General features: G+C 40.5%; 1 protein-coding gene across 3 annotated transcripts in view; it reads left to right on the forward strand.

Annotated features, from left to right (window-relative positions):
- The window catches only part of LOC108051122 (transcription factor Sp9), a 30,302-nt gene extending 20,049 nt beyond the window's left edge, over positions 1–10,253 (forward strand). For 2 of the 3 annotated variants that reach the window (XM_017133101.2, XM_017133102.2), the window contains 2 exons: positions 6,490–6,809; positions 7,455–10,253. In XM_017133101.2, coding sequence (XP_016988590.1) covers positions 6,490–6,809; positions 7,455–9,216 — 2,082 coding nt within the window. In that variant the 3' untranslated portion in view covers positions 9,217–10,253. The remainder of the gene's footprint in view (positions 1–6,489; positions 6,810–7,454) is intronic. The other variant, XM_017133103.2, reaches the window with a different exon arrangement.
- The last annotated feature ends 16,467 nt before the right edge of the window (positions 10,254–26,720 follow it).

Genomic DNA, 26,720 nt, shown 5'->3' on the forward strand with positions numbered 1-26,720 from the left:
CCCCTTTTTTTCTGGCCAGCTCCCCAAGCCACCTCGAAATTGAAAACATAATCAACCCCAATTACTGGGTCTGGGCCTGAACTTAAACACCCAAACAGGCCAAAGCACTCACCAAGTTCGGGTTCAAATTAATTGCAATCCGAGGCACATTAAATGTGACCCGTTTCGTGGGGGAGGGAAGGGGGTTCTTTTGGCCACATAGTCGAGATTGTCATGTGGCTCTAATGAGCGGTCAGTTAATCATGATATTTTACTCGAGAGGGGGGGCGGAAAAAGGGGGCGTGACTGTTGTCCTTGGAAGCGCCAGGGGGTGGAATCTGGAAGGGGGGGGGGGTGGTATTAAAGAGGGTGTGGTAACACCAAAGCCAAACGAACAGCAAAGTGGAGGAACATAAAATTAAAGCATTTCCTAAATTAAAATCTTATAAGCGAAAGTCTTCTCTCCTCACACACTCCTGCCCTCTCTCTTTCCTTTCCCTCTATTTCTATCTCTTTCATACTCCCTCTATCCATCTCTTTCCTTCTTCTTATTGCCGCACATTAAAGACACTTTAATGCACTTCATCAATTTGGGTTATGACTCCACTTCGCCTTCAGACGAATCTCTCAGTTCGTAATTATCGGGCCAACCCAAAAAAAAGTGTTCATATAGACCTGGGCATACCCTTCATAATAAATATGCTTTCACTAAATTAATAATAAGTAAGTGATAATGGTGTTTTAACCTTAGTATTGTAAATGAGAAAACATTTCTTTTTCCTGCTGCCAGTAAACAAATTTGTAGAACTACTTTATATGCTTGCTTATTTGTTATATGCACTATAATATTTCTATTTAAATACACATTTTTAAAGGGTTCGCAAAAAAAATATATATATTCCAAATAGAGTATTTATAGATCGCTTAGCCCTTAAAGCACCTTCCCACTCTTCCTTTTTTATTTTTCAGAAATTTCTCAAATAATAAAAAAGCAGGAACGAGGCAGCAGATAAGGATGAAACAGAATAAAAAAACCAAAAACAAAAACAAAAACATATAACGCACGAGGGAAGAAGGATGAAAAAATAATAATAAAAATTATGATGAAAAAGTCTGGAGCTTTGGAAACTCCATTAATTTTTGCCCGGCTACTTCTGCTCCGCCGTTTTTGGAGCGTCATTGTTAATGAGTTTTCGTGTATGGCTTACTTATGGGCCCAGGAGTCCACTCCAATGTCCGATCCTCGGGTGAGAGGACCTGAGGACCTGAGGACCAGTTCCAAGGAACTCCCGGCCCAAGACAAAGTTGGCCGGAGCCACTTGGGGGCCAGGCGTTTTTTTTTAATAAACTTCTGGGACAGAAGCGACTCGGTTCCCACGCTGCTTTTAATTTGCGAGGCTCCTTCGCTCACCAACAGAATCAGAATCAAAGCCATTAGTTTACACTTTACATGCTAATGGAAGGATGAGGGTCTGGCTGCTGGTGGGGATGGTGTATGTGGTTCGGTCTTTCATCCTTTTGGTAGTCAAGAAGTCGAGAAGTCGAGTGCCTCGAGCCCTACGCTTTGTGGCTTCTGAATGGCGAAGGAGCTGCAGCCGAAAATAAAATCAAAACCAATGAACTTTTTTTAATTGCCTATGAAAATTGTATCTGCTTCGTGGCTGTTGCTCCTCGCGGATTCTCCAAACGATTCTCCGCCGATTCACCAGTGATTCTCCAGCGTATTCGGTAGCTCCCTCCTCACTTCTGCAGACTTCTGCAGCAATTTAAAGTTTGCTTTTATATTCGCTCAGCCGTTTTATGTTCTCTTTTTCATTTGTTGTTTTATTTGCATTTTGGCGCCGGAGTTTTCGACTTTGAGCTGCAGTTAAATATCTTTTTCGAATGGTTTTTTTTTTGTCGATGGAGGCTGGAATGGTTGTCCGCTGATGAGGATCCGCTTTTTGTTGCCTTTCACACACTGTGCCACAAAGTTTTGGGATTAGCCGTACCCGCCGGATTAGCTGAGATTGATTCCCGTTGATGGATGGCGATAATTGTCGGCATCAATAGCTGATTTTTAGGGGCCTCTTTTATGGGTGGAAAACTCATAAGGAGTGTAAGTGGCAGCGATAATTGGAAAATACTAACATTGCCTTCTCGTATTGGGTGTCTTAGAAAAGTGTGGAATAATTTTTAAAATTTTATGGGTACTCTTGATTTATGGCTTGTGACTTAAAGTTTTTCGTTTATTACTATTTTTAGTGGAGACACATTATTTCTAGTTAGTGCTCTATTTGCATTGTGTTCAATCATTTCGGAGTTTATTTTCAAAGAGCCAATAAACAGCTTTTTATTATACCACACCACTTAAAAAAAGGAACGCTCTTTTAGTGTTTCGTTTTAATTGTTTGCTACTGACTTTTTTGGATCCATTGTTAAAGGCGAGTTAGAAAAGTAACCTGTAAGACTACAGCTGAAACCAATAGATTGTAATAGAATATAGACTAAAGTATTAATCATAGAAATAGAAGCAATCTCTTTACTTTCCACTCGAACTTGATCAACAATTACGGATTGCGGATCGGGGACAGATATAGCCACGCCTTGATCCGCCGATTCCAAATCGAATCGGATCACAATAGTTAACAATTTGTTTGGCACTCTCGCACCCTAGGGGGCGCCACTTGGCGCCAGTCGCCGTACCTTCTTCGGTTCGAAAACCCATCTATCCCAGCGGCAAATTAGCCACTGCAACGCCCCACCCATGAGGAATCGGAATCGGACCCTATAAACCTGTGTATATATGTGTATATGGCCTATACAATGCAAACTGATGAATAATGAATTGGTCTTCGGAATCGACTTCAAACGGAGAGCGACGTCGACCACAACGAATTTAGATTTTTCACATTTTTATTGTTGTTTGCCGACACGGCGATGCAACAGCGTGCATCTCTCTCTAATTCTCTGTTACTGTTACTGTCTCTTTCTCTGATTCTCCGATTCCCTCCGTTTTTCTCCGGCTCATTGTAAATCATTAGCGACGACACCTGCTGTGAAAATTATGACACCGCCTCCGATTGATGTGCCCAACTTGTTGCCGCTCGGCAAAAGGAACTGAAAGAGATGGGTAGCATGTGTGTGAATGAGAGGGGTATAGCGGATGGAAAAGAGACGGGAGACGGGAGCTGAGGTAGATAAAAGGTGAGGAACCTGCAGCGCCATTTGCTGATAGCACCCGCTGTGAATTCGAGCGGGGAATCCGAATCCGAGATGGGAACTTGGGAATTGGTCACTGGTATATATGACCACCCCTCCCCCCCTCTTCTTCTCAACTCAACCCCCCCTGGGGACATTACCTGCTGTGTTGACCAAATTTGTTTAGCTCGCGCCTTTTGAAGATATCCCCTTTCCTCGTTTATTCGTCGCTCCGAGATTCCCGATTCTGTTTCCACCTTCGGAAAATGACATCCGACTGTTTTAATCAGGCCAACTGCAAGACCTCCTAAGGTGGCTAATAAAAAAAGGGAAAAAGGTAGAGGGGAAGTTGTATATCAGTTACGAAATCAGGTTAAGATAAGCAGAGAAAGAAATCAAATGAAGATTTCAATTAATGATGTTTCTTACATCTTAATTTGTTTGCAAATTTAATGCATCAGTTATTAATAAGGAAATAGAAAATCAAAATAGAGATCATATTCCGACCTTTATTTACTTTGAAGCCACTTTAAACCGCAGCAATCAAAAGTCTGATCGATTAATCAAATCGAGTTGCATTTTAATTTGCCCCAGACTCCCCTGACTGACTGGCTGACCAACTGACTAACTAACTGACTGACTTGCCTGCCCCGATATCATTTTGTATAATTTGTCCAACACACACACACATACACACACACTCTGGCACACCAGCCATTACTCATACGCGCAGTTGCACGACGTTGAAATTGCTCCAATTAAGTGTGTGCTTTTTTCGGCTTCGTTTCGTTCCGTTTGGGGTTTTCGGTCCGAGGGGCCAAAGTAGTTCGGTGGCTATCCAGATATCCCAGATCCAGGGACCTCACGATTTGAATGGGTGATGTCATTAGGCTGCCAAAGCACCTGTCCGACGCTGGAGATGAGCAGACTTGCAATTGAAAAAGCGGCAGCGACATAAACGTGCCACAGTCGAGATGCACAGAAAGTACGGAAACGGCAATATATATATATGGTATATACATATATAGAAAGGTGGGCGGTTGCAAAGGGGGATTCCCCAGCCGCCTCCCTCTCAATTTGTGGAGTGGCCAATTACTGGCCGAAATAGCAGCTTCCGCGGAGGCTCTCTGATCCCGATCTCAGGCTGATTGCGGGTTGCCACAGCAATCCACATTGCCGCTGCACCACTGAACCACCGCTGCACCACCACTGCACCACCACCCCCTCCCAAAATCGCCATCGAAACGGTAAAAGCTCGAAACTAGGCAACTGTAAATCGACCGACTCGAGTGCAGTCAGTAAACTATTAACTTAATTTTTTTGGACAACTCGACGAGGCCACGACTACTGGGCAATGGCCACAATGCACTCAGACAAATAATTACAGGAAAAAATACATATGAAATAGGAAAATGTTTTCAGTGAAAAAAAAAACAAAATCCTTTACTAATTTAAGTAGATTTTTATAAATATTTCTGAGAAATTAAAAACCAAATATAACTTTTAACTTGAACTCACAGTGTGAAATAAGTAATAGTCTTAATTTTATAAGGAGAACATAATATTATTAGCTCAAAAAGTTTTTATTAGAATGTTTATAAATGTCTTAAAAAATAATCTTGAGCATTTATAATAAATATGAACTAAACAGCCATTAGTATTTAAATTTTGGTAAACAAATTATCCATCCAAATATTTTATTTCATAAATTTATGACAAATTATTTCAGTTTACATAGGTTGATTTTCATATAAACAACTTTAATATATATTTTTCTCACTCCAAAAAAATATTTGTCGGTCAAACGTGTCTTGCTTGAGTCTTTCAATAAAAACAGACAGATAAAAGCAAATAATATACAAGTGTTGGCCAAAGAACAACCTCCAATTAGCGAACGAGGGAAATTTGAATTGACTCATTTCCCCGGTAATCGATTGATGGCAGATTACTTTTGGATCAGTGTATATCGGGGCTTGATTGAACAACTTTTACCGTATTGCCAAAGTTGTTCAACTTGTTGTTGACAATTCTGGCGTTGTTGTTGTTGTTGTTATTGCCGTGACTCTTGGTTGTTTATACCAAGTTGTTTGGCTGCGGCAACTCAAGCAGCTGGCAGGCATGAAATGTGTTTGACGAGGATCAGAGACCACAGATTGGAGAATCCTTTTGCCGGGCCCTCTAGAGAAATCCTCGACCTTCGTCAATCGGGCAGCAATTTCGAGTGAGAAAAAGGGCTGAAAACAAGTGCCGCAGTCGCCGCTAGACAAAAAGCGGAATTGAAAATTAGTTTTGGCCAAGGTCGGGACAATAAGGAATACCCAAACTCAGCCGACTTTTAATGACTTCCTCCCAAACGACGTTCTCGATTATAAATGTCTGTGGGAAAAGTGGAACTGTAAAGAGTCGAATGTGTTATACTCTGGTATAGAAAGTATAGAAACAAATCTGTAAAATTAAAAAATGAATATTTTCACACAGAAATTAGTTGTTGATCCTAAAATGTATAATAAAGTTTATCAAAAAGAATGAAGCTAGAACCTTTTAAGATTTTTGAAAGGAATATGAATATCATCACATTACAAACATTTTCAAAAATTCTTTTTTCATTTAATGTTATGTTTTTTAAATCTCCTCGTAGTCCACTTAACTCTTTTCAGCCCAAAGTGTATCCCCAAAATGCCAGAGACCGTAAAAACGCGGCTCATTCGCAGCGCCAAAAGGGAATTTCAGTTTTGATTTACGTGGCGAATTAATTTTGTGGGTTGCTGTTCGCTTTTTGGCCCTCTGCCCGCCCTTTTGCCCTCTTTCAACAGACATTAGAAACCGTTGGCCAGAAAAAAAACAAAGCAAAATCAGACAGGAAGCGAAATTGAGCTCGACTAATTCACATTTAAGTAATTTGCAAATTCGCGCGAACGGCAGTTAATTAAGAAATGCAAGCATTCCCATGGGAAATATTTACTAGAAACCTAAAAGGATGAGTCAAATGAAGTGCATATCTTGATTATAATTTATTTATAAAGTATTATCTTTTAAAGAACAAACTGCTAAAGAAAAAAGACATTGGCTTTTGGATTTGCTGAATAAAATTATATGAAATTGATATGGCGATATACTAAACCTTAATTGTTTTCTACTTTGTAAAGGACATAAATAAGTACTATTTAATATTATTTGATATTCTAAAATTTCTTTATTAAGTTAAATAGCAAGGGAGTTTGTTTAAGGTTTGAATTAGTTTTTGAAAATACCTTTATGACTCCTAAAATTGATTCTTGGAATTTGTTGCACCCTTTTAATGAAGCTTCCCCGTTCCTTTTATCCTTGCAGGACCATCCCAGTTTGAGAGGAACTCCGCTGGCCATGTTGGCCGCCCAGTGCAACAAGCTCTCCAACAAATCCCCGCCCCCGCTGGCCGACGCCGCCGTGGGCAAGGGCTTCCATCCGTGGAAGAAGAGTCCCAACTCCCCGGCAGCGGGATCCAGTGGCTCCTCCGGCGGAGGAGGAGGCGGCGGCGGAGGAGGCGGTGGCCAGCACTCGCCCTGCGCCATCTCAGCGGCCAGCTCGTCGAGCTCCAGCGGCTCCAGCGGAGGACAGTCCTCCAGGAGCCTCTCCTCCAGCGCCAGCACCATGGTGAACATCACAGCTAGGTAAGCAGACAGGCGGCGCACAGCGCTCCTCCGAGGATTCTCCAGGATAAAGTGGTGGGATGAAGGACAATTAGGATTTGAAAGGGGGTATTTTGCAGGCAGCTAATGGAACTACTTTTACTAGATATTCAAGTTAAACTTCGGTAATTTTTGCTAACTGAAAAGGTTTTTTAAGATATCAAATAAAATAAAAACATAATTTTCGAACTCAAGAACTAATCATTTTGGACTGGTAAATTAGGTTAATATTTTTTTAACAAAGAGTTACTATAGAAAAAACAAATATTACAAATAAGTAATGGACATTCAAGCTGTTAATAATCATTGGGTTGATAGTAGACTCAAGTACTTGTAATAGTTAAAAAAACATGATTTTTGGCTACTTAAAATAATCTAATAGTTAAATAATCTAGGAGACAAGAAAGTATTAAAATATCAGGAATATAAAAGCTAGATAAGTCATTGATTGTCAGGGAAATAATATTCCAAGGAGAATATATAGTGAAGATGGGCTAAATTGTGTATAAAATATATACTAGATGAGCTGTTGTCCTTGAGAGACCCCCAGATCCTTGGAGTCCTCGGGGATCGCTGTGCGCGGACAGCCGCAGCAGCTGGCCCTATACGACTCGCGAGTAATTTCAGCATCTATCCTTACAGTCGCCCCCTGGCCTCCTCCTGCGCGGCGGTGGGCGGGGGCTCGTCCGGCTCCTCCTCCTCCTCCGGCGCCTCCGGCTCCCAGTCCGCCTCCTCGGCCTCGGCGGTGGCGGCGGCGTACGGCGGGGACCTCTACTTCCCCAACGCCTCGTCCTCCAACATGGACAACCATCACATGCACCAGGGTCTCCTCGGCAAGGTGGAGGCCGGTGCGGCCGCCTTTGGAGGCGTCTATTCACGTCACCCCTACGACTGGCCCTTCAATGCGGTCACCCACAAGGAGGCGGCCAGCGTGAACTCCGGCTGGTGGGACATGCACAGTGCCGCCGGCTCCTGGCTGGACATGGGTGGTGCCGGCATGCACTCCACGATGGCCAACTATGCCAGCGAGAACTACAGCTCGGCCTTGAGTCACTCGCTGCTGGGATCTGGCCAGCATCTGCTGCAGGACACCTACAAGAGCATGCTGCCGGGTCAGGGTGTGGGCGTGGGCGTTGGTGTGGGCGTGGGCGTGGGCATGGGCGGCTTCTCACTGCCCCATAGTTCACCATCGGCGGCGGCGGCGGCGGCTGCAACGGCTGCGGCGGCCGCCGGTGGGTCACCCCAGGGTGGCTCACCGTCCACACCGTCACCGAGATCACAGCGACGGTATGCGGGCAGGGCCACCTGCGATTGCCCCAATTGTCAGGAGGCAGAGCGCCTGGGTCCCGCCGGCGTCCATTTGCGCAAGAAGAACATCCATTCGTGTCACATACCCGGATGCGGCAAGGTGTACGGGAAGACATCGCATCTGAAGGCTCACCTGCGGTGGCACACCGGCGAGCGTCCCTTCGTGTGCAACTGGCTGTTCTGCGGCAAGCGTTTCACACGCTCCGACGAGCTGCAACGGCACTTGAGGACGCACACCGGCGAGAAGCGCTTTGCTTGCCCCGTGTGCAACAAGCGCTTTATGCGCAGCGACCACCTGGCCAAGCACGTGAAGACGCACAATGGCACGGCCAATGGCCATCAGGCCAATGGGCTGAAGAAGGGCTCCTCGGAGTCGTGTAGCGACTCGGAGGAGGCCGCCAACCAGTCGGGCGAGTCCAACGGGCTGGGCGGCGTGGGCAGTGGCCCACAGACGGGCGGGGTCGGTGGCGGCGGGGGTGGCGCCAGTAATGGTGGCAACAATAATAATGTTGGCATCTCTGGCACCGGCTCGGGATCGGGGGCCACCGGAACGGGATCGGGAGTGGGAGCTGGTGCGGGTGCAGGAGGTGGAGGCGGCGGCGGTGGCTCCTCCTCCGGCAGCTCCAATTCCAATTCCAATTCCGGTGGCTCGAGCGGTTCCGTGTCCGGTTCCGGTTCGGGCAGCCATCCCGGCACCCCGACCTCGCTGCACGCGCACAGCGCCAATGGCACGTCCAGCAGCCTGCTGGGCGGCGGTCTGCACCTGGCCACGCCGCACCAGATGGTCGCCGCGGGCGGTTCGCCGGTGATGCTTCACCAGCAGCAGCAGCATCAGCAACAGCAGCAGCAGCAGCATCAGCAACAGCAGCAGCAACAGCAACACCTTCAGCAGCAACATCAGCAACACCATCAACAACAGCAACACCACCAGCAGCAGCACCATCAGCAATTCGGGCAGCAACAGCATCCCCATGCCCACCACCTGCACCACCATGCCCACCACTCGCACCACCTGGCCACCGGTGGTTCGCCCGGTCTGGATCCCAGCTCCCTGGTCGACATCAAGCCACCCATGGTTTGAGGATCGCTGGGACCCTTCCTGTTCACCAACTAAAGCGACAGCGAATGGGTTCCACACCTGCACACCATATATATATAAATAACGATATCATTTTCGATTCAAAAGCTATCTTGCGGTTGTACATATAGCCAGCAGATGTCTGTACATATTCAAACAAAACGAGAAAAGGAAAAGAAAAAAGAAAAAAGCCCGCTCTATGTGTCTATCGCGCTAATCCCAGCACTAAACTAAATATATATATATATATATATATATAAATATTGCTTATAGCCTATTGTAGCCTAAGCCATTTCTAGAATATCTAGTTGTCCCCTTTGACAGAGAGAGAGGATTTTTTTTTTTTGATTTTTTTTACTAGCCCTATGGATATGTAATTTTTTTTCGTAGGTCCTAAGCATATATACGATATTAACCAAGAGACAAGCTTCGAGCACCCACAAAAAAAAAAATAAAAAATAAAAGAAAACAATTATGCAATTCTAAACGAAGACACCTAAATATATAAAAATATAATATATATATATATGGATAATGAGCGGGGGAACATCATAAATATATTTCTAGTCCAATTATGAAGTGTGAGCGAACCAAAATTGTAAAAAAAAAAAAACGAGCAGGGGGGGTTTTACACTCTAGCCCTTGTAAATTAGCATATGTCCCTCAATTATTTTTGCTAACCCAATCTGACGAACGGATCGACGATCAATACAATCGAGGATATCTTAGACGCTAGTGCTTTAATCGACCCAACTAAAACCCAAGCTAAACCTAAACTAAATGTGTTTTGTTGTTTTATTTGAACTTAGGCTTAGAGCAGATACTTAGATACTTAGCACACACACATTCACACACACACACACGCACACACACACACACACAGCACGGATGCAACAAGGACTTTGGCCAGTCCTCCGAAACGTAGGCCGCATCAGCAATTTATCATCTTCGATTACTTTTTTTTGTCTATGTAAATTAATTATTTAAAATACGAATAAACTATTTAAATTTCATTCAAAATAAATGTACAACAAAACGCTCGATTCCGATTCATTTAAAGGGTGGGGGGGTGTGCGATATGGATATGTGGAGAAAACAGGGGGGGGAGGGGTCTAAATCAATTTGGTAAATCAATCTTTGTATCTGCAAATAAGCGTAAAATATGTTTATCTGATTGAGGGTGGTTTACCCGGATTTTATTTGGGGATGCTGCTGCTGGACTTCCTGTACTCCAAATCTCATGCCAATTCATCTGGTCGTTAACGACTTTTAACGCTCTCAATCTCGGTCGAAAAAAGGATGTGGGGAGGGGGGGGTGGATGGTTAAAAGGTCGTACTCGACCCCTGATGTCCTGATGTGTGTGGGTGATTTAAATTTTATTACCGTGGACCAAGCACCCTCGCAATCCCCGGAACAGATTGCCCGTCAAGTGGGTGCAGATTGTTTCCATCGTATTCGTACCATCCCCTTGGAGTGGATTAAGCTGCGCAGTTATTTTTCCCGCTGGTGTTTTGACATCCTCGGTGGGGGTGTGGTCGCCCGGGGGGCAAAAACAATTTGCCAGGGCAATGAATTCAAGATTCAAATGAATAAGGATCTCTGGACGAGATGGCAAATGCCGCGATGAGGGCTCTACATTAGGGAGAATTAATGGAAAGTCCTGGCTGCTCACTTAAAGCGTTTAGAGAGCCATAAAGACTTAATATCGGAATGATACTGGATTGAACATAAACGATTCTGCCCTTGAAATGCATTTAGAGATAGGTTTCAAAATAAAATTAACTATAATGCCCTCACAAAATAAATGGGAAATGTTGTTTTAATTTTTAATTTCCAAAACATTAAAGAACCATTATAAAATACCCATCAGACTTAAATGCATTTTAAATCTAATAAATAATCTATTTATTATAATTAAAAAAAAGAGTTATTAATATTGTTATATTATTAATATTATATTTTCAAATTATTTGAATTCAAAATGTATAAAAACTTGGGTACAACATATTAGCAGCTCCAAAAGTGTTATAATTATGTTTCGAAACTGACAAAAAGGTTTGTAGATTTATTTCCCGAATTTAGCGATAGGTTTATATATTTATTTATACAGGACTTTACATAGTTTTTCGAATTATTTGTATTCAAAATGTATAAAAACTTGGGTACAATATATTTAGCAGCTTCAAAAGTGTTATAATTATGTTTCGAAACTGACAAAAAGGTTTGTAGATTTATTTACCGAATTTTCCATGGCATAAATCAAACGCAACTTAAAGTGTGTGTTCCTCGAAGGACTCTCAAGTGCGGTAAAATTAAATGAGGCAACTCTCTCCCTGAAATCGTTGACTTCTGTTTTCTGGGTATTGTCTGTCACATGGTAGCCGCATCCCGCTGGGCTCCTTTCTCCCCCACTTTCTCCCACTGCAGGATTCGGATTTCAAAAGAGCGCCAGAGCAAGTTGTAAATTAAAATAATGAAAAATACAAACACACTTCTTGCAAAAGATGGGTGAGGGGAGTGGGGGATGTGAAAAAAGAGATAGCTAACGACATAAAACAAAGGACAGGACATGCGTTTGGCATCGGCTTGCAAAGGACATGGGCTGGCTGTAAATATACTTTATACATATATAGTGGGTAAGGAGCCGAGAATAAAACTGAATAAATCAGAAAAGGCAAGGTAGATCTGCAGTTGAGTGGGGCAGAGGCAAAGAAACGATGATAAACGAGCGACACTGTGGCGCTGACAAAATCATTAGCAGCAAACTTTAATTAAAATATGATTTTCACACATTTGAGCGGAGTTAGGCGCCAGAAACGAGATACTCATCAGTTCCACCACTCCCATTCCCATTCCCATTCCCAGGCCCCAATCTCCAATCCCCAGTCCCGAAAACCCCCTCCCACCAAAAATTGTCAACGCCGAGATGCCAAAGGCATCCCAAGAATCTTTTAATGGTCGCCACGCCCCCGCCGGCCCCCGTTCACAAATCTTGTTCACACATTGTTTTCATTAAGCAAAAAAATGGAGCGCGCACAGAAAATATTTTAATACCCTGTAAATAAATCGATTAAATGGGCTAGATTCTTCTTATAAAATGGGTTAACTCAAATTTATTACAGACATATAATATAATGTGAGTTTTAGTTAAGTTTGGATTTAAAAAGAACATCATTTAATAAAACATAATCTGAGCATTAGATTTTATGAACTTGGGTTTAACATCGAAACGAATGTTACTTGTTTATTAAAGACTGTTTTTTTTATTTTAAGAGCCTCCCAGAAAGAAAACATCTAAACCGAAAATCAAACTATAAAGTATATTATTATGTTATTTTTATTTATATTACTTAGTACAGAATTAATACACTAAGCTTTAAACTGCCTATCATTTATTTTTGAGAAAACCTGTATTAAATGTAAGCTATGGGCTTTAAATAAATTAATAAACAAATATTACAGGGCATATAAGAAGTTGAGATCCTTAAGATATATAATTTCAATCTTTAGTCGTCGCCTGAATGGAGACTACGTGATTTGGAGTTGTTGAAGTTGTTTGGAGCATCTCCGTTGTCATCTTCTTTCGACATCTGTTTGCATTTGACACGATTATTTATGTTTATCGCGCGTTAAATGCGCGCTATTATCAGCATAATAATCGTAATTAAAAGCCAACTAATTTATGGCAGTGATTTATGCCGTGCTCTCCTCTCGGATTCCTTGCATTCCCTAGTTCCCTCCGGGTTCCTTTGACATTTCCTCGGGAAGAGGGAACAAGGAATCCCCACACTCCCGACTTTGACTTCTCAATTTGCTCGGGCACTGCGCAATTCGGCAGTATCCTGCTGCGCCAGGATAACCGACCAAGCCAAGGATTCCCGCTGGGTGTTTTAATCTCATTAACTGTCGACGCGGTTTCGACGCTCTCATTCCCTCGTCCATTCACTTTTTGTGACCTCTGATTACAAATGTTGTGCTGTGTTGTTGTGGCTGCAATAAACATTTGAGCAAATTGCATTTGTTATCCTGCGGTTTCTATTTTTCACGGTGAAAACGAGATGGGGTCGCGTGCCCCTCCTGTTATCATAACTTGGCAAATGAACTGTTATGCCATCTAAAAATATCTAGATATCAATACATTTTCTACACTTAACGGCTCAAAACAGTTTTTCATGTGACTTTGCCTCATATTTTGACCACTGCAATTCCGAAAGAATCGACTTTATTTTATGTTTTTTGATCAAAACCTTGGGAAATATTGGTCAAATATTGGAATGTCATACCTCGTTGAATTCGTTATAAAATTTCCAATCGATTGGCATTCACAGCTAAAAAATTTTATTTTTGACCCATTTTGGCAAAAAATAATGATGTACCCCCTTAAAAAAAATTGGAAAATCGGTAAAAAAAATTTTTTTCAGAAAACGACCTGGAATCGGTTATTTGGGTCCTCAGTTGCGCAAAACAGTTATTTTTTGTACTAAGCGTCGTATTTTGGGGAAGTTAGAGCCAAAAAAACCTCTAAAATATGTTTTCTAGGAAATGTTTTCTTTGGCAAAAAATCTGGAAAAAATCAACTTGAGCTTCCGTTTGCTCAAAACAGTTATTCTTGTTGCTGTGCTTCAAATTTTGGTAGTCGATTCAAAAAATGTAAGGTTGCCATTTCAACCTGGAATTGATTTTTAGGCTCATTACCTTCGGTATGTCACTTCTTTAAAATTCGGAGTTTAAATAAAGCCAATTCTATTTAAGGAGTTTTAATTAATGTGAAGGTTTAAGGTTACTGAAATGAATTAATACCACTACCGGGGTTTTAAGCAAAACTTCTCGACCTTTTAGGTGCGCTCGAAAAGGCTTTTCCCATTCATTTGCAGTCATTACGAATTCCCCGCAGGTTTCCCAGCAAATGGCCTCAATTGTTGCCTTTTTAGCCACTAATTGCTCAATTAGCCGGTTGGCCCAGCCACATGACATAGCCCGAACCGTAGCCACACCCCTCTCTGGCCCAAACCGCCCCCTTTTCCAACCCCTTCGCCCCCACTCCCCACTCATAAGGCAATTATTAAATGTACTAGAAGAGTACCTATCTCACTGGGGCACTTCAACGGGAATATATATACTAGTTCCTAGCCATTATATATTAATATACATATACTTATCCGACTCTCCCCATGCTCCTAATAAGTTCGTTAACAACTCTTTGAATGGTAATATTTAATTTCGACTGCGTCTCCAATTGACGAACCTATCATTTTGGACTGCGTGCGTTTGAGCGGAAGTTCCGAAAGGGTTGAGTTCCCACTCCTGTCAGTCGCACTTGGTGGGTTTCGGCTGAGAAAGTGCAAGTACAGTGAGGCCCAGTTCAATGAAACTAAAAAAAATGGAGACTAGGGGCGAATTTTGTTGGTAGTGCTAAAAAAACATTGGAAATATGTTGGTTTTGCTGTCTAAATTATGTTTAATAAAAGGTATTTCATAAATTTAAGAAATAGCCTTTAAATGATAACTATGGTCTACTATAGTCTGATAATAAAAAACTCTGATTATAACCCTTATTATAATTTTTTGAATCTAATTATTTATACATTTAATGAGCCTTTAAAGATTATTGCCAAACTCCTCTTAAATGATGCATCGTATAGACCCCATCTCTACTGTATGTAAATAATTGAGCTCGTATTCTGGAAACTCCAAATGCCATTTAATTGTGGCACGCAATCGCAGAAAGGATATTAGGGATCCTGCTAGCTGCGCCTCCATCGATGGCAGATAGTTGCATTTAATTACGTCAGATTGGATCTGCTCGGTTCATTGCAGCCAACTGGCAGGAAGAGGAGCCGAAGGACACGCAAGGCCAGAGGACAAAGGACAAAGGATCGGGAGGATACACAAAGAGTTGAATCGAATTGAGTTGAGTTGAGTTGAGTTGCGAGAGAGCAGGGAGTTCCTTAACCTCGGCGGAGGACACTTGCCGGCTGAGCGTCAAGTATCCTTAGACAATTACCTTGCCCGAGATGATTATCTGCTAGAGTTAAATTCGATACCGTCTATTAGCCTCGTTATTATCCTTTTTCTGCACCCGAGTGTCCCCTGTCTCCCGTGTCCTGTGTTGTCGGGTTCCCTTGTTCCATCCATTTTTGCTGCCTTTATTTTTGGCTGCCATTTGAAGTGGTATCGTGTGTCAGAGAGAGCGAATTTCCATTCATATGTTCGTCTGGGTGCCAAAGACACAGGAGCAGTACCTGTTCGCATCCTGGCCAGGGATCCTTCAGCTCCCACGCTGCAATAGAAGTTGCCATTGATGAAACGGGAGATGCCGGGCTGAAAGGAGCACAGGAAGTGCGAGAGTGTCGAGCTATTTTGTCGGCTTATCATCCATCATCCGCACATTGGATGATTCCCAGTGCCATTCCTTGCTAATATAGGTCTTCGGTTTCACAAAAAAAAATACAAAACGAAAAAAAATGGAAAAGGTTGGCAACATGTGTTTTTGGTTGGTTTTTATCAGATTTCCCCGCGCCCAACTTGCCCGATTCTCACAATTAGCCCCGCTCCACATTCGTCTACTCTTATTTTTCCCATATCGGGAAACACCCACTTGTCAACATTGCATTCGTGAAAACTGAAAAAATTAGTACTCTTAACCGAAGAGCGGAAAACGGATCAAAAATTCCACATGTCCACAGCTGGCAGTTAAAAAAATTCCGTGCTTTATAATTAATATTTTCCAAATGAAAGGTATTACAATTAGTTTTTTCTTTTTTTTCCGGTTTTCTTTTTGTAGTCCTTTGTTTTTTGGTTTGACATGATACGCCCGGTGATGTGTCCTCACGAATATTTTGCGGTTTGACGCTGCTGTCGTGTAGCTTGTTAAGACCAACAACAATTATGGTAAAACAATAAGGAAAAGTTGGTAACAAAAAAAATAATAAGTACGGCGAACAAGTGAGGTAAACATTCAGAGACTTAAAAGTTGGATTTCCTTTGATACTCTTACGCATATTGGAAGTATTTGCTAGCATAAAAGTAAAATATGCTTAATAAAATGTTATGATATTCCATGTCAGAATTTTCCCAGAAATAAACTATACCAACATGAGAACATATACAGCAAAAAGAAAATATTTACTTCATAATGATAATGATCATAATCGTACTATTAAAAAATAAAAACTTCTTCTTTTGTGATAAACAATACAAGTAATTACATTAAACAAATTTTTGCTAGACGATTAACAATCACTGATTTATTTTCTACAAGGATTTTCTTAAAACTCAATGTATCAGAAAAATGTAAATACCCAGCCTGAAAAATAGTGTCCTGGGAAATTAAAAATCGTAGCACACATGCCTTTCGCACCACAGCCGCAGGACATTGTCAATTATTCAGCAGGCTTCGATGGCCTCAACAAGGTGCCACAATAAAAGGAAATAAATAAAAAAGGTGCCCCATTTATAATTATTTCTCTGTTTCTTTTACATGGCTAAATTATAGAGCTGCAAAAGTTTTCGATGTCGATGTCGATGTCGCTCCAGCTCCACCACTTTTCAGCTCCTCGTCAATTGTATGGTCCTGATGGTCCTGGGAACCCTGACCAGTTGTCCGATTCCCAATCACAATCCCCGTAATTCCGGCAGTGTGCGTATGTTGTGTCAACAAATGTGTGGGTTCCACTGCATCGCGTGTCGCCTCGATCCTCGCCTGCAGTCAGCGGCTCTGCTTACGTAAATAGAATTGTGCAACAAATTGCCGTCGATTCGAAGTTCTCCCAGCCGCCCACCTGGTCACCTGTTTCTGGGGTTGAAGGTGTCATCAGGCGATCGGCAGTTGCCATATTTGCGAAATCTCCAAAAAGGAATACTCTAAATTAACCAACTTTGTGGAAAAGGATACCCCAAAAACTCGACAAATTGTCCAGGAATTTCCAGACTATCAGCGTTACTTATTAAGTATTTCGGAATACTTAAATAGAAAAAATCTTAAAAAACCAGCTATTTGTAAATAATATAATTAATGTGAGTAATGTTAGCTTAGTCGAATATATATTTAAAACCTCATAATCATCTTTTTAACATATCAAAATATTATTATAAAAAATAAATTCCAACATTATTTTGGGTATTGCTAACATTTTTTAACTTTTATTGAAAGTATAATAAAACTAAAAAAATCATTATTTCCGATTGGGTAATTCAATATATATTAAATTATATTCAATAAATTTCGTATAAAAAACAAAAGCTATCAGATTGAAATGCTTGTCGTGTAATTTAAAATTCGGAGTACTTTAACTAGTTATTTATTGGTTTTAAATTTAATGGAACTTTAAACTTTAACTAGCTATTTATTGATTTTAGATTAATTGTAACTTTTACAGGAAATGTAATAAAAATAATTACTTTAAATTTATTATTATAAATGCTACTTCTCATAGCTGCTGCCTTCGTCCTTGTTCCTTTGCTCACGAATCCTATTCCCCATCCTGCAATCCTAATGAAAATCATTTGTCGAGAGCCATTCGAGCAGAATAATTTGCGCCGGAAATCTGTGCGCTGACTGTCAACTATTCCGTCAGCTAATTTAAAGTAAAGTTCAGCAAAACATAACGATGGCTCGGTTGAAACTCGAGTAATTGAATTTGACAGTCGCACAGAGGACAAAAAACTGAGGAAAAAAAGGACCCAGAGGCATTAACGCAATTTGACATAATCCATTTAGCATTAATCAGGGCAAGAAATCTGGGGAGGAAGTGGACTGCAGTGCTACCTGGACTCCAGTTGACCAGTGTCCTGGGTGAAAAGGACCTTTCACAACCCCTTCTACAAATTCTATTCTCCCTTTCCAGCACTCTCAACTGGCGACTCATGTCACTGGCATTCGCTCGACCACTCGTTTCTAAGACAAGGGGTTATTAAGTTTAATGATTTAATTAGAAAATGATCGGCAATTGGTGTTTTGTGCGCACTGGCGGTAGTTAAATCGAATTCGATTCGTTTCGATTCGATTCGCCTTGCAATTTGCCAAAGGCCGCCGCACAAATGTCCCCGCATGCAAGCAACTTTGTATCTGAGTATCTGACTATCTGACTATCTAAGTATCGCACTATCCACACATGCCCAGTTCTGGTGGAAATAATAATAGTGGAAAGTTCTGCAAAATACACATATGGCATACCTTTATTTAAAAGACTTTTTTGAACTTCTAACGTTGGTGGAATTAACTTTCCACGGTTCGTTTTACAATAATACAATTTGGGGGCTCATTTGTTATATACACAATAGGTATTTCTAAACAAAATCCTCAATCCTATTCCAAATCTTGTCTTTTTTGTAATTCGTTAAGGCATGTTTATAGCAGTCATAATTTTATTGGGCAGAATATGATTGTGTTCTATGTAATACCAATTACCACAATAATTACCACAAAATATTAAACTTGTTCCTTTCATTTTAGTAATTGGAATAATGTTCACATAAAAGCTTCTTACTTCTTTTAACATTCGACTTTGCATTTTATTTTTATCATATCAATATTTAACAAAAAAAATATGAATAGTTTTTAAGGCTTAAAATGTTTGTTTTCTTCAAAACAATATTTCAAATTTTGCAATTCATTTAAAATATGAATGTTAATATTGCTATTGTTGTCAAGTCCACTGTACCTTTACTTTTGTTGGGTGTGGCTTAACTAATCGTTCGATTTGAAAGGGAATTGAAATTAGTATTTAAACTGTTTACTTAATGTGTGCAATTTCCCAATTAATTGTTGCAACTCGAGACAAAGTTTGTTTTGGCCATTGTTGGACCTTGTTGGTGCCCACTCCATATATATATCCTTTTAAAGGAGCCGCCTGTGGCTAGTATGTCTTCAGAATAATATAGACTTCCAGGAAGTAGTTACGGGTGCGCAAAAAAATTTAAAAAAAAAAGGAAAAAGGAGATACAGATTCTTCTGGCCGCACAAAGAAGCAGCCATAAAATGGCCAGGCAAAAAGTGCAAAGAAACAACAACACAAAACAAAAAAACAGTTACAAAAAGGACATATAACAGACAATCTGGCACAGGAGTCAAAGTCCTTTATGAAGGCTTCGAGTCGATTGTTTGCCCAAGTAATTGATACGCTCACTTTGCCGAGGGGACAGACAATAACACGCATAAATGTCAACTTTACGCAACTGACAATGAGTCCAGAGTTCGGAGTTCGGGGACCGGAGTTCGGGGAGTCCTGAATACTGAATCCTGAATACGGAATCCTGTATACTGTATCCCGAATACCGAGTCCTGAGTCCTCACAATGGAAATGCGGTCGGCGTCGAGGACAACGCAGCATGCGACACAATTTATCAATTAAAGGAAATTCGGAAACTCTGCCATTTCCCATTTGTTGTGTGCGATGCCTTCTAATTACGCGACATGCGCTGACAAATTTTCACAGTCCCCAACCCCCTGAGTTTTCCCTATATACCATTTCCCATTTTCCAGGACAATGCGGCGGCAGAGGCTCGTAAATCCCCATAAACGATGATAATGGCTGTCAGTTTTCGGTCGCTGGCATTTGTCTGATCGATCGAATCGATCGGCCAGATTGCAGTTGGCATGATGCTGCATCCCCGCTCTGGGATCTGCGATCTGCCATCTATCCCTATCCCAATTCCTGGATCCCCTCTGGCTAACCGCAGAAGTGTCCTGGCCGAAAGGACTTTGCCGGGCAACAAAGCAGCACGCACAGCATGTGGTCCCCACACATTCAATATAATGTCCTTCTGCCGTTGCACACAAAAACCCAAGCCAAACCAAAACCAAACAAAACCTTAACAATAAGCTAAGGGGGGAATATTAAAATACAAATCTTTAAATTGAAAATCGCGCCTGATGTGTTTGTGCGTTAATTTCGCATTTCGTCGTGTTTTGTCAAACTTTTTAATTGCTTAACGAACTTTCAGCACAATTGGCATTTATCCCCGTTTTCGGGCGACTTCCTCTGAATGCCCCGCCGCATTATGAACACTCCAATGATTCCGGAGGTTCCCCCTCCTTTCGATATTTTGCATAATTCATAATTCGATTTTGTTGGCATGCATGCAGATTGGACTTCCCTGAGTGGCCCAAAGTTTGGAAACATTTGAGCTTAATTAGGAGAATTTATTAATATTTTTAGAAGAATATTGTTGCAACAATCAAATGATTAAGGGATTAATAATCGTTGGAAAAATATTCTACCAAATTAGTTATCATACAAATTATATACATTTTTATGATATAAGCATTTTTATCATTATTATAATTTTTAATTTAATCATTCAATTTTCAATTGTAGCTATTGGATTACTCGAGGTCATACGTTGGTTATATTTTAATTTCTTCTATAACACAACGATTTTTCCACTTAATTTCAATTTTTATTTATATTTATATTGATATATTCTTTTAATTATTTTTTGCTCATTTCCCTGGTGCTTCTTCAATATTTTTAGGCCCCTGATTTATGATTACAGGTTTAGATAACCTTTAAATATATACCGACTAATGCAGGTTTGTATTACTTTTTGTGTGATTTGTTTACAACATATAATTTTCGCAAACATCGCGAAAAAAAAACCGACAACAAATCGAATAACAAAAGAAATCTGAAAAAAAATTAAACGTTTGTGTGCAAAATGTTCGACAAAACGCTGACCAAAGTGGGCGTGCCCCGGCCCCCTGATTATATTACAGGCACGACGAAAAAAAAAAAAATAATAATAAACAGACAACAATGAGCAAAATTAAATAAACATTGCTCGTCGCGTATGTGATTACGGCAAATAAACGAAACGAACGCAAAAAAAAAGAATGAAAAATTATAATGGAAAATGTGAAAAATGCGAATGGGACAATGAGACGCTTTTCAAATACCTCCGACCATATATAGTATATCCAGCCATATGACAATGGCTGACTGGAGATACAAAAAAAAAATATATAAAAAACTGTCAACGGAACGAGTGCCACGCCCCCGGACCGCCTACTCCTGTAATTACGCGGTTAAAGTTAATAATCAGTTTATATATCTATTTTTTGTATTTTTTTTCTTATTATTCCGAGCGAGTCTCATGGATGATACGCATAGTTGGAGACCGTGTGCGAAAGAGAGGGCCAATGCCAGGGTGCACTGAGAGAGAGAGTGAGAGGGCAGATGGCTTAACCCTTGGCTGCCAGCCAACGATTGTTTGTTGTGGCCCACAGCGACCGCCGATTGGCTTTGGCTTCTTTTTCTTGGCCACCAATCTGTTTGGCCATCTGCCTTGGGCCCCCCACTTCCCCTTACCTATTTTTGTGTGTTGTGTGTTTTGTGTTAGCCCTGTTTTCTACCTATTTTTTATCCACCATTCAACTGGCCATGCTTGATGGACCTTGGTAATCGCCTTTGCGGTCACCGGAGAAGTCAACAAAACGGGAGTATCTCAGGGTTTGCGTGCACTTTTCTAACTGCCATTTAACTGCAAATTGAAAAACGCATTGGACAGCAACTAGAAAAAAACTAGAATAATAACCGACATGTGCGTGCAATGGAAAAACGTCAACGGGCAGACGAGCATTTTCATCCTCATCTCGCTGTCACGCACCTGGCAACCCTTTTTTTCCCATTTTTTTTTAAAACTATTTTTTGTTCCATTTTTATTTTACTATTTGCTGCGACACACACGCACTTTTCTGTGCAACGTGCCACTTGTTCTGCCAACTTGCCACCGTGTAATTGCGATAAGTACAGGCCAGGTCGAAACTATTGGCCACAAAACTTGGCCCAAATGCCGCAGTCACTCAATCGATTCAAAGGGGATGCAGAACATTCCCAGATGTCCACAGTTGGCCCAAGTTTCAATTTATTGGGGAGTGTCTTCAGGAGACATAACTTACCTTGTACATACTTATGGTTAATATGAAAAAATACCAGCAGAATAATAAGTGTTCTTGAATGATTTATTTTATATACATGGCTTTTTTTTACTTTCCATAAAACATAAATCATGGTGCTGAAAGGCAGTATTAACAAGTTGCTCCTAAAAATCCTAAACTCATAAGACAAAAAATTAAATGTCTGTAAAAATCTCATTAAGATACAAAATAATTGTTTACCTTATATAAATAAATAAATAACAAAAATAAGAAGCATATTTTGTTAAGCATAAATCTCTAGCTTGTTTTATAAATTCTTTAAAACATTGTGTTAAGAAACAAAGGATAACTAAAGTAGATTATAAATATTTTAAGTGATATATTTTGAGTGAATAATGACACCTTCATATGTAAATAATTATATTGAAGACCTCTCAGAAACAGCATTAGCACACCCCTTTTGGCATTCCCCCAATTTTTCAGAGTATCCGAACTGATGCCATTCAATGTTAATAGCCAAATCCTATCGTAAACCAATTCGTAAAAGATTTCCGGGTATTTCCCCCTTAATCCTTCACATTAGGCTGTCATAACTGGGTCCCACCCACAAAAGAAACTCCTTCCCAGCATGAAATTCCATTAAGGATCTGATCCGCATTAGCTGCGAATGCGGAAGAGATCGGCAAATGGGTTTCTAGTAAATTTTTAAGTGTATCAGCGCCCACACAATTACGCAGCCAGCTGGCCACGCCCCCTTAGAGAGGCGGAACGGGAGTGCTGCATTATGAAAATATATATATATATGCTCGAAAAAGGATTACGAGGACAACGCGCAGCTGATAAGGTTGACACGTTCCAGGCAACGCTTGTGCTTATTTCTTTTCGTGTGATTTTGTGTGGGTACACAGGGAGAAATTGCTGATGATTACTTATGTAGTGAAATAAAATAGGTTACTTTTTACAAATCTGAAGAAATTCATCTTTAATATATTTAATATATTCATATTTAATTGTAATCCACAAAAACTATTAGAATTCGCCGATTAAAGTGTCATTATAAACATATCCATATAGCTGTTGATTTAAGAATATTTTATTTTCAAATTTAAGTAAGTTGTAACTATAACCTTTCCAAAAAATCAAAATTCTACAAAAAACCTAAAGTACCAGCTAAACCTTAAATATTTTAAATTAAAGGCTATGCCTTGAAATTATTTATTAAATAATATATTTGAAAGATTTTGAGGATTAAACAAAACAGTCTGAATGGTTGTATAGTTTCATCAATATCTTTGAAATTCGAAATTAAGCACTGTTAGTAATTGATAATATTTTTTTGCTGTGCAGCCAAGGGACCGGGCCATTCAAAGGACCTGGCCAAAGGACAAAGGACATTGGCGATGCTGGGCAGCGAGATGCAGAGAGGCGAATTGAAGGCGGCAGCGGAGGCGGGACGGGCGTGCCAATTGTGCGACGAGCGACAAACGCGAGCTCCTTTAAAATGCAGCAGCAGCAGCAGCAGGAAAACAGGAGCGGAGCGATGACGAGGTGCAAAACCCGGAATGCTGCCACGCCCCCAAAGAGCAGCGGTAGTAGTAGTAGCCCGGCCAGGACCTTCGACAGCCGGCCCATTTCTGGCGCGAGTTTTTATTATTATTATTTTTTTTTTCTCTCCTTGCTTTTTGTTTTTGCATCCCAAAAGGAGGTGGAGGCAGCGATTCATTTGACGGGCGGGCGTGACACGCCCACTCAGCACATGGGCACGGGGAGAGGGAGGAGAGGGGAGGGGGCAAGGACACGCTGCCTGTCACATGTCAAACCGGAAGTGAGCGAAAACCAAAGGCAAATAATACACTGCTGCAAAATGCATTTAGGGGGAACTCAGCTAATTGCTGCGATTTTGCGCTCTATTATGCTATATATAAAAACAATTTAAGTATCTTTAAGATATGAAATATAAATAAAAATCAGTTTCACATGTTAATACGGCTAAAAAAATGATAATAAAAAAACATAAATAAAATCATCAAAGATTATAACATAGTATTTATTTTAAATTCAGATTTGAATGGATAAGTTAAATAATTACTTGGTAAATTGTATATGACTAACGCACTAATACTTTTACTCTATATATTTAGTCTTTTTGTCTTGGACCAAACTAATTTAAAAGTTGTCCCTATGAATTTACGTTTGAATGAAAATATATATATTAATAAAAAAACATTATTTAACAATTAACCTACAGTATTCGCTCATTGTAACGCTGTTTAACAATTTTCTTTTTGTGTAGAATTCGTCACTCGCTCTCGAATTCTATTACGCTGTCTGTGATTTGTCGTAATTACGCAGGACTCTCCACGCAGGACTCTAGCTCGTGTTGTGCACCCTTTTCGGGCATTGAATTCCGCACTAATATAATTATAGAGCCCGGCCGGAAGCGCTTTCACAGCACCCAAATCTCAGCTTGGTGCTGCTGCGTCTGCGTCTGCGTCCCGAGTGTCCTGGCGAGCGGAAGCCATGTCCTTGATTCACTGACTCACTGATGGATGGATGGATGGATGGATGGATGGGCCCATTGCGCAGGAGCCGCGCCAATCGGTCCTCGAAATCTGTGAACCTGGGTGCTGGATCGAAGCACTATATAATTATCGCAACAAAGCGCCGAGTATCGTTTTTCAAGCATCCTGTCCCGAGTCCTGTGTCCTCTGTGTCCTTCCTGCAGCTGCCTATATTCGGTACGGCCCTCAAAAACAGTTGCCAGTTGGCGAATAATTTGATTTCAAAAAATTATTATCGAGTGCCTTGTGTAGCAAAATGAAAAACGTAATTTTCGCGCGCCGTTTGAGTAATTGAAAGATTGATTACCCTGGAGGGGGTCATCCAAAGAGCACGTGCTAGGACCTCTCGGCCACTAGGAGGTCCTTCAGCACAGTTTCCTCAACTCAAGCTGTGTGCAAATAGCAGGATGATTGATCCGCCGATGCTGTCATGATGGAAAAGTCCCTAAAATATGGAGGAAAATGTTTAAGGCACACAGCAGAAATATTATAATAATTTTAAGAATGCATTTAGTTATATGGAAAGTGTTATGAAAATACTTAGAATCTACTTATATCTTATACTTTATTACATAAACTTTGGCAAGGCAATATAATAAATCTGTGTTAAAATAAAAATAGATTTGTAACCAAGTCAATCAAACATTAGTTTGAATATGCAATTCAAGATCGAACAATTAATATAATAATATATAAATAATATAATAAAATAAAATATAGATTTAACAATGAGTTAAACTACTATTAAATAATTAACCTAATAATGATTTTTATTAATAAAATCACCATTAAAATTCGAAATGATATTCCACGAACGTTTTTAAATATGATTTTACACCATTAAGCGTGCCTTTAAAATGCAAAAATTGATATATAATTGAGATCAAAAAGGAGGTAGAGAAACGCATTCAAGCCAAAATTAGGTTGCAACTTTCCACAGTGATTTTTGTGGAAAATCTCTGATCCAAATCTAATGTCTCTATTCGCCATTTTCCAGCTGCCAGCTGGCGAAAAAAGGGAAAAACGCAGTCGGCAATTACTTGGCCTAAACCAAGTAATGATAAATAATTAAGGCCAAAACAGCGCCAGATTAATATGCATTTATTCACACTTTGGCGGGGGAGCCAGTGAAACAAAGCCACTAAATGTATCTGGCATCTGTTTTGGCCCAGTTGAATTGCCGGATTGCTTGGATTGTGCTGCTCGGGCACGAACAATGCCAAATGGAGATGGAAAATTGCGAGTATCACTGCAATGCAGTAGCACTGCGGCAGGCACAACAACCACAACCAGTTGCTGGCTAAGTAACAATTTCCACGAATGCCAGAGAACTTAATAATACAACGAAATCCATTTAATAAGCAACTGCAAATGGCAACGGCAGCACTGCAACAACAAGTGCACAGCCAGCAATCAGTGGTGGCCATAAAAAGGGGCCTTAATGAAGGGGGGTTTTCCATTGCAGCCATTCCAATGTGCGATGATCGCTTCCTGTCGATAAGATGCGCCTAATAACAATGCTTCGATGGCCCCAAGTCTGGAAACTGGAGTGGCCACTCGGAGCCCAGTGCCTCCGGGCCAAAAAGCAGGCCGATGGCCAAGAGTCCAATGGACAATGCTTGTAATCACGCTCAACGGCAGCAAACAAAATTCCGCAAATTATCATAAAATTACAATAACAACAGCGGCCCAGAGTTTCTGACTCGATCAGGAATCGGGCAGAGACAAAAAGCCAGGTTAGCCGCAGGTATCCGACCATCTAAAAATGGCCAAGACGAAGCTGCAGATACTCTAGCCAAAAAATAGGGACCAAAAACTACAGGATTAATGCTGAAAATGCGAATCAAATTAAAAAAATCATAACATCACTTAATAATATATTAATAATTACTTTTATAATATATTTAAATAAATATATTTAGGCATAACTTAAGAAGGAGTTCTTATAAATATTATAAAAACAAGCTTAAACGCTATAAGATAACATGTTAAAATATACAATTTGTAACCTTTTGAAACATACTTCAAATCATTTTATCTAAATGTATAATAATTTTAATATAAGTTT

This window comes from Drosophila rhopaloa, unplaced genomic scaffold, assembly GCF_018152115.1.
Source record: "Drosophila rhopaloa isolate 14029-0021.01 unplaced genomic scaffold, ASM1815211v1 contig_3, whole genome shotgun sequence".
NCBI lineage: Eukaryota > Metazoa > Arthropoda > Insecta > Diptera > Drosophilidae > Drosophila > Drosophila rhopaloa.